At 47.7% G+C, this 8,418-nt stretch overlaps 1 protein-coding gene across 2 annotated transcripts; it reads right to left on the reverse strand.

Annotated features, from left to right (window-relative positions):
• Positions 1 to 252: 252 nt before the first annotated feature.
• Positions 253 to 8,404, reverse strand: scarf1 (scavenger receptor class F, member 1). 2 transcript variants are annotated; one of them, XM_020467972.2, is made up of 13 exons: positions 7,914 to 8,404; positions 7,676 to 7,737; positions 7,455 to 7,556; positions 6,756 to 7,023; positions 6,324 to 6,587; positions 5,885 to 6,103; positions 5,590 to 5,718; positions 5,253 to 5,359; positions 4,980 to 5,088; positions 4,776 to 4,900; positions 2,139 to 2,276; positions 1,836 to 2,025; positions 253 to 1,651 (listed from the first exon to the last, which is right to left on the reverse strand). In XM_020467972.2, the coding sequence occupies exons 1-13, from the start codon at positions 8,012 to 8,014 to the stop codon at positions 577 to 579; spliced, it is 2,889 nt and encodes a 962-aa protein (XP_020323561.1). In that variant the 5' UTR covers positions 8,015 to 8,404; the 3' UTR covers positions 253 to 576. The 2 variants fall into 2 exon arrangements, with proteins under 2 accessions (XP_020323561.1, XP_031651649.1); XM_031795789.1 differs by having other exon boundaries at positions 6,756 to 7,273; positions 7,914 to 8,403.
• Positions 8,405 to 8,418: the final 14 nt, after the last annotated feature.

Raw genomic sequence — 8,418 nt, forward strand, 5'->3', positions numbered from 1 at the left:
AAGGAAGCCACCTCCGTTTATAATCCTCCACAAGCAAACAATTGCTGCATTGGAACTCCAAGTGATCCAGTTTGTCTCAAAACCAAGGGTAGTAGATACAGCTCCTACAGCGCTGGAACCATTCATTTATGTCTCCAGACAAAGAGGCTCCATTGCAAAACTCATCTGGTACCAACTTTGTTAGCTTGATGGCTAACATTAGCAGCTTAGCCTAGTGATGACAGACAAGCCAAAGTGAACAAAGTGCACAGATCGGAGCATGCATTTTTTTGTTTTAATTTGTATAGTTGTTTCACACATGGCAGTTACAGTGTCGATTACTATTTGGTAAGGCGATTTCAACATTATCCTATTGTTGCATGATATACATACATACAGTACATATTGTACAGAACCATCATGTACATATTGTAATTCATAAAATGGTATACTCAATATTGTAAAGTTAGTTAATGTCAGACTCAACTGTTAACTTCAGTACATTAAGCTAGTTTCCAAATTCCTCATTCATTAGTAGTCAAACTACATACTCGATTGTGAGAGGAGATCGAGCAGCACAGTCATTCGCATCTGAAGTTAGGAATGCATTATCATCACATTCTCATATAGGTTAGCTCCATCGTCCACACTGGCCACCACTCCGTCATTGGCGATGACTTCACTCAGACTAACAGCGTTGGTTACAACTCCAGCTGGCCCGACTGTTAGATATCCACTGTCAGTCTCAGTCTGCATCCCAGGGTCACCATTCCCTCCCCTCACCGCTGACCTTTCACCCATGACTTCTAACCCAGCGACCTCTGGCACACTTTTCAAAATGGAGGACAGGGGCCTCGTAGGCATAATGGTGGCATTGGCACCCTCTGGTGGGGGGTGAGTGTTAGTGCCATCGTCAGTGTTTCCCATGACAGCAGGCGAGCTGTGGTGGGCGTGCTGTTTCCTCCTACTGGGTTTCCTCATAGGTACGCCTTCCCCTACAGGACCCTCCACCCCCAAGGGTGGGTGACCCCCCTGCTCCCACACACTGGCCCTGGCCCCTAGCTTCCTCCTGGGTGGCTTGGTGATCCCCTCCGCCACCGGGATCTTACCCTTGGACCTAGTTCCCCCCTCCTGGTCTTTATGTCTCTGGAGGCTGCCTAGCCTGCGTAGCATGGCCTGTACCGGGCCCTCCGAGCTGGGGAGCTCTAGTTTAGACAGGGGCCTCCCCACCCCCGCCTTACCCACTGTCACGTACACTGTGGTCACCTTGTCCATCCCTTTATCGATCTCTGCCTGCTGGCCATTGGATGTGGACCCTGGTGTTTGCCCACCCTTTCTGTTAACAGCAGTGTTGGATATGGTGCGTCTTCTTCCTACCAATGCTCCAGGCACCTGCAGGGTAGACATGGCTTGGGACGGGGTGGCCGTGTACCTGTCCACATCGGGGTCCCCTGCTTCACCACTGGATCCTGGTTCTTCCAATGGTCCAGTCTCACCTCCACATCCATCCACACCCCCCTCACCTGTCTCCCTCTCTTCCCCCTCTGAGGCCTTCCCTCCATGGGCCTGGAGGGCTGATAGCATCAGGACCCCCCAGGGGGACTTAGGTTTGGTGCGGGGGGCCCCGGGAGTCAGGTCCTGGGCAGAGCCTCGGCGCTCCTTGGGGCTGAACCTGGGATGAGGTGAGATTGAACTTTATTCATCCCCAAGAATAAATAAATTTGACAAACTCTCAACATTAAAAACAATTGCGATAACTATAACTTTGCAGAGACAAGTTAAAAAGGGAATTGAAGTGTTGCGTGGTGTGTGTAATGTCCAATGTCCTCATCATGATGACTGCGACCTGGTGTTACCTGGTGCCTTCGGCGAAGGAGACGGAGGGGCGTTTGGACTTGGCGTTGCTGGAGGTGCGGGGGATGCCAAAGGGGAGGGACATGTCTTCTGCACTAACGCTGAAGGCAGAGGGGTCGGGGAACATGTTACACTTAGAACTCATCTCATGCTGGAACTCCTGGAACTCACCGCCCGCCACTGCAGGGATGTCTGAGGGAGGAAGAGTTGGGTAAAGGGAGGGACAAGGAGAGAGAGAAAATAGGGAGTCAACAAAGCACAAAGGGTTGAACACACACACAGACACACACACACACACTGATTACCTTCTCTGGGGGGGACACAGTAGAGAGCCTCTCCGGTCTCCTCATCACTGTCGAAGGAGGATCCATCCGTCACCCAGCCTGAGGAGGGAGGCTCTATGAAACTGTGGTTGAATGTCAGCTCAGGGTCGTGGTGGGACACTGGAGAGAGAAGTGCTTATTATTATTATTGTCATAATATTGTAATAAGTATAGCATGCACACCTCTCATGTTTCCAAGTGCACAGAGAAAAACCTTGAGAGCATCCAACAAGTACTGGAGTTTCTTCCTTACATACAGTACCAGTCAAAAGTTTGGACACACCTACTCATTTAAGGGTTTTTCTTTATTTTTTACTATTTTCTAAATTGTAGAATAATAGTGAAGACATTCAACTATGAAATAACACATATGGAATCATGTAGTAACCAAAAACAGTGTTAAACAACTATATTTTAGATTCTTCAAAGTAGTGTGAGTTCAGTGACCAGCCGGAGGAAGACGACACGACAGCACCCTCCACAGGGGATAGGTACTCAGTGTAAAGCCAATTAGTACACACCTGGGCCCACTAATTGCTTTGTGTCTTCCTCTATATAGGTGTGCCAGGAGAGGAGCTGGGGGAGGATTGGGAGGAGAAACCTGTGGGGATGTCAGATTTTCCTACCTCAGAGAAAGCTTTGTTTACTGGGGCCCCTTGTCTCTCTGTTAACCAAGGCAGGCTTTAGGTAGAGAGAAGCGTTCCTCCGGTAACTATGCTGTGTAGAAGAGAGAGCTTTGTTTACTGGGGCCCCTTGTCTCTCTGTTAACCAAGGCAGGCTTTAGGTAGAGAGAAGCGTTCCTCCGGTAACTATGCTGTGTAGAAGAGAGAGCTTTGTTTACTGGGGCCCCTTGTCTCTCTGTTAACCAAGGCAGGCTTTAGGTAGAGAGAAGCGTTCCTCCGGTAACTATGCTGTGTAGATGATAGTCTAAAGACAGGTGTAGCCATTTGTTGTTTTGCATTCCCCTTTTGGCCACGGCCTTTTGGTCAATTGTTTAGTTTCTGTTTATTTGTTTTGTTACGCTGGTGACAGCGTTGGAGGTTACCCTGTACTGAAATTATTTTGTTGGGCGAAAGAACCTGTTTAGTAAACAATCACAAGAAAATGAATCACAACCACTGCCTCTGGTCTGTTCATGTTTTACCTCCCGCCTGTGTTAGGGTGTTTTGGACAAGCTGATCCGTTCACAGTAGCCACCCTTTGCCTTGATCACAGCTTTGCACACTCTTGGCATTCTCTCAACCAGCTTCACCTGGAATGCTTTTCCAACAGTCTCGAAAGCTTTCCCACATATGCTGAGCACTTGTTGGCTGCTTTTCCTTCAATGTGCGGTCCAACTCATCCCAAACCATTGGGTTGAGGTTGGGTGATTGTGGAGGCCAGGTCATCTGATGCATCCTTCTTGGTCAAATAGCCCTTACACAGCCTGGAGGTGTGTTGGGTCATTGTCCTGTTGAAAAACAAATGATAGGACCACTATCAAGCACAAAACAGATGGGATGGCGTACCGCTGTAGAATGCTGTTGTAGCCATGCTGGTTAAGTATGCCTTGAATTCTAAATAAATCACTGACAGTGTCACCAGCAAAGGACCGGTGGGAACAACACATGCGGAGATCATCTGTACACCTACTCTGCATCTCACAAAGACACAGCAGTTGGAACCAAAAATCTCAAATTTGGACTCATCAGCCCAAAGGACAGATTTCCACTGGTCTAATGGCCATTGCTGTTGTTTCTTGGCCCAAGCAAGTCTCTTCTTATTGGTGTCCTTTAGTTTCATTGCAGCATTTCAATCATGAAGGCCTGATTCACACAGTCTCCTCTGAACAGCTGATGTTGAGATGTGTCTGTTACTTGAACTCTGTGAAGCATTTATTTGGACTGCAATTTCTGAGGCTGGTAACTCTAATAAACGTATCCTCTGCAGCAGAGGTAACTCTGTCTTCCTTTTCTGTGGCAGTCCTCATGAGAGCCAGTTTCATCATAGCACTTGGTTTTTGTGACCGCTCTTGAATACACTTTCTGGATTGACTGACCTTAATGTCTTAAGGTAATGACGGAATGTCATTTCTCTTTGCTTATTTGAGCTGTTCTTGCCATAATATGGACTTGATCTTTTACAAAATAGGGCTATCTTCTGTATACCACCCCTACCATGTCACAACACAACTGATTGCCTCAAACGCATTAAGAAGAAAATAAAATTAACTTTTAACAAGGCACACCTGTTAATTGAAATGCATTCCAGGTGACTAGCTAATGAAGCTGGTTGAGAGAATGCCAAGAGTGTGCAAAGCTGTCATCAAGGCAAAGGGTGGCTACTTTTAAGAATTTCAAATGTAAAATGTATAACACTTTTTTGGTTAGTACATGATTCCATATAAAGAAAAGTGTTATACATTTTACATTCTTAAAAGTATCCACCCTTTGCCTTGATGACAGCTTAGTGTGGATGTCTTTGTCTACAATGTAGAAAATAGTACAAAGAAAAGAAAGAAGATAGAAACACCCTTAAGAAACACCTTTGAATGAGTAGGTGTGTCCAAACTTTGAATGGTACCGTACATACAGACACAGCAGAGATATGATATGATATCTAGTGTGATATTGGACTGACCTGTGACTCTGGGTAGCCCAGAGGACCAGATAGAGATACAGGGTACAGCAGAGCTCACGTTGGCCAGGACATTATACACATGATACTTCATACGGACAGAGGTACCACCGTCACCCACTGCTACCCTGTAGGACCAGAGCAAGGTCAGAGGAACACACACACACACACGCCTTTGCCATCAGAATCATACACACACACACACACCTGTCTTTGCCGTCAGTAGGTCCTCCACAGCAGCAGCAGCAGCAGACCAGACCCAGCAGCACCAAGGTCAGAGGGACCAGGAGACCAGCGATCAGAGCCCTGTGACCACCTAACACCACACACACACCCACACATAAACAAATGTGATTCAACCTCACATATTCCTTCTTGAGGGGAAAAAATATTTGAATCCATAGACCCATCTACTTTTACTTATCAGTAACTACACATTAATAACCAACTGGAGCTGTATCCAATAGGAGGAGTGCATACTGAATGGACACGCCCCCGTTTCTGGGTGACAGGCGGTGCCCTCTCCACAGTCACAGACAGAGGAACAGTTAAAGCCATACAGCTGGTCTGGACAGGTGATGTTACAACTGGGGACACAACAGAGAGAAACCGGTTAGTGACAGCCAGATACACAATCACCTAACGTGACATTGAGATACACAAACAGCAAGATGTCTAAATTAGATAGTATTGGATTGGAGAAACATATTTATTTGAACCATTGTTCACATCAGTGATTACTTCAAGGAAGGGAGAAAGGAAAGATGCATTTTAACAGTATTCGAACAGAACCTGTTTGCTTTCTCCATACTCTCACCTCTGTCCCTGGAACCCGGGCCCACAGACACAACTTCCTGTCACGTGATCACAGTGGCCATGGAAACAGGGGCTGCACAGGAAGCGGCAGGCGTCTCCGAATGTTCTGTTAAAGCATGGCTTGTCACATCTGCAGACAAACAGAGTGGCCCAGGTAACAGACGGACAACAAAACTGTCAGCAATTGAAGAAAACGCTGAACCTCTTCGGTATCATTGACACTGTCATGTCTGGGAATTACTGTAAAAGGTCTCAGATACATTTCACTGGTAGTTAGTCATCAAACACACACACACCTGGGTCCGGTCCATCCTGGATCACATCGTGAACACGCCCCCGTCCTGGGGTTGCATGGTTCACCGTTCCTGCAGCGTGGGCAGGCCTCATGGCAGTCGTTTCCATGGTAACCCCGCTTGCACGGCCGGTCACAGCGTGTGCCGTTCCACCCAGGCTCACAGGCCTTACAGACACCATCAACCACAGAGCAAGGCTGGCCTCGTTTACAGTGGCCACAGCTACACAGGAGAGAAGGAGAGAGAGACATCCATGGAACAGTCCAACTGAATACATACTGTAGCCATTTCAGGATAGACACAGGTACAAACCTACATAAAGTGCTCAGAAGTCTCCCGAACCATCATTCATCCATATTGATCAACAGCACAATGACAAGGCTGTACCATCCCAATCATGTAATCCAAATCACCACTGCAACATCCATATACACTGGCTTACCTCAGTGTACACCCGCTGCCATACTCCCCAGGTCCACACGGCTCATTACAGACGGCTCCCTTGTACCCAGGCTGACATAAACACTCCCCGCTGACGGCATGACACTCGCTGTGCTTCAGGTCACAGTTACAGTGGCGATCACACGACGGACCCCACCAGTCGTTCTGGCACTCGCACGCCCCCGTCTTCTGTTGGCACGACGATATGTAGCAGCTACAGCGAAGGCTGCACTTCTGACCCCAGAACCCTGAGGCACACTGACACCTGCCAACCAACGTTTTTTAAGAAAACATATATTTCTATTGTGTTTTAGCAATTGTGTTGAAAAGTATGGTGTGAGACACCGCCCTTTTTAATTTGTAAATTGCATCAAGAAGTTCATCTCTAAGCTAACTAATGCCTCCCACTGTAAGTAAACTCATTCTCTCTCACCTGCCGGTCAGTGGGTCGCAGGTGGAGGTGCCTGGGTAGCACTGGCACTGCTTGGTACAGGTGGGTGTCCACCAGCCCTCGTCGCAGGTGCAGTTGCCGTGCACAGGGTGACAGTGCCCGTGGCGGCCACATCTGCAGGCGTTCTGGCAGAGTGGCCCCCAGCGGTTGGGGAGGCATGTGCACTCGCCCGTGATCGGGTCACATCGCCCGTGAGGGTGGCACTTGCACATCTCACGGCAGTCCGGTGCCCAGAACTCTGGAGGGCAGCCTGAAGAGGGAGACAGGTTGTAATACTTCAGTAGTACTCTGGAGGGCAGCCTGAAGAGGGAGACAGGTTGTAATACTTCAGTAGTACTCTGGAGGGCAGCCCAAAGAGGGAGACAGGTTGTAATACTTCAGTAGTACTCTGGAGGGCAGCCTGAAGAGGGAGACAGGTTGTAATACTTCAGTAGTACTCTGGAGGGCAGCCCAAAGAGGGAGACAGGTTGTAATACTTCAGTAGTACTCTGGAGGGCAGCCTGAAGAGGGAGACAGGCTGTAATACTTCAGTAGTTTGCACTTAATTACAATGTTCTTGCCCTTTTATTCCTGCAATGTAAAGTGCTACCAAAGTTACTATATTAACTCTGGTTGTGTTAAAAATATATTTCTTAGTGACATAGCCTATGTAACTTAAACGTCAGAGTTGGTTTGACTTACGTGTCTTGCAGTGGGCTCCATAGTAGCCAGGGCGACAGCGACAGACGCCCGGGTATACACACACCTCATCCTGCTGGCAGGCCCGCTCGCCATCACACACAGCTGGAGTCATAAACAACAGACACAGTGCTGAATTATACAATAGTACCTAAACAAGATGAAAAACCTGTTCTTGTGTGCCCTGGATGGTTCTACACATGTTACTGTCTACTGGTACTCACGTATAGTACACTCCTCTCCCTGTTGCCTCCATCCAGTACAACAGACAAGAGTGGAGGGATCCCTGTTTGAGAAGGGTAAACAAAATACATACCATAAAGCATAGTAGGAAGTTTCCTTATGGGTCACATTTCTTTTGACTGTTTTTTTCATGAAATAATGGAAGATTACAATGATTAAGTTTCTGAGAATAAAAATAAGAGAGAAAAATAAGGTGTGAGAGTGGAATGTAATCATCACCTGAGGTCCTGGCAGACATTTCTCTCTGAGGGAGCCAGTCTCTGAGGGGAGGAGAGGGAACAGCAGAGCAGTAATCCTAGACCCGTCAGAAACAGGCCCATGTCCACCCCACAACCAGGTCCGTACCAGCCCACAAAAGGTCTCAGACCGTCCAAATCACGCCTGTCCCTGTCCCAAAACCAGAATCCTATCCCGGAAAAATCACTTTCTCCTTTTCTCCTCTTTCTCTCACTATTCTCTTCCCAAGTCCAGAAGAGGACAATGGAAATTGAAAGCACTCTCCTCTTTCTCGATTCTTTCTCTCTCTCCCTATGTCTTTCTCCCAAGTCACTCTCTCTCTTTACCTTTCTTTTCCCCAGCCCAGCTCTGTGGTCTTGGAAGTCTGTCTTTCTGCCCAGCCTAGCTCTCGTCAATCATTAGTCTTGTAGTTCTAGGCCCAGTAATGCCTGACTGAGCTGTCCAAACCCATATGTTTCCTCTCCCTCTTTCCTGGGGAAGTTAGAAC

The sequence above is a fragment of the Oncorhynchus kisutch genome, linkage group LG18 (genome assembly GCF_002021735.2).
Source record: "Oncorhynchus kisutch isolate 150728-3 linkage group LG18, Okis_V2, whole genome shotgun sequence".
In the NCBI taxonomy this organism is placed as follows: domain Eukaryota; kingdom Metazoa; phylum Chordata; class Actinopteri; order Salmoniformes; family Salmonidae; genus Oncorhynchus; species Oncorhynchus kisutch.

Bases quoted from the DNA above. Each gene is read 5' to 3' on its own strand.
- scarf1 (XM_020467972.2), bottom strand. From the start codon at position 8,014: ATGGGCCTGTTTCTGACGGGTCTAGGATTACTGCTCTGCTGTTCCCTC. The intron at 6,104-6,323 runs GTAAGCCAGTGT...TCTCCTGTGTAG, and splicing joins GGCAGCGGGTGTACACTGAG to CTGTGGCCACTGTAAACGAG. The intron at 1,652-1,835 runs GTAACACCAGGT...ACCTCATCCCAG, and splicing joins TCCTTCGCCGAAGGCACCAG to GTTCAGCCCCAAGGAGCGCC.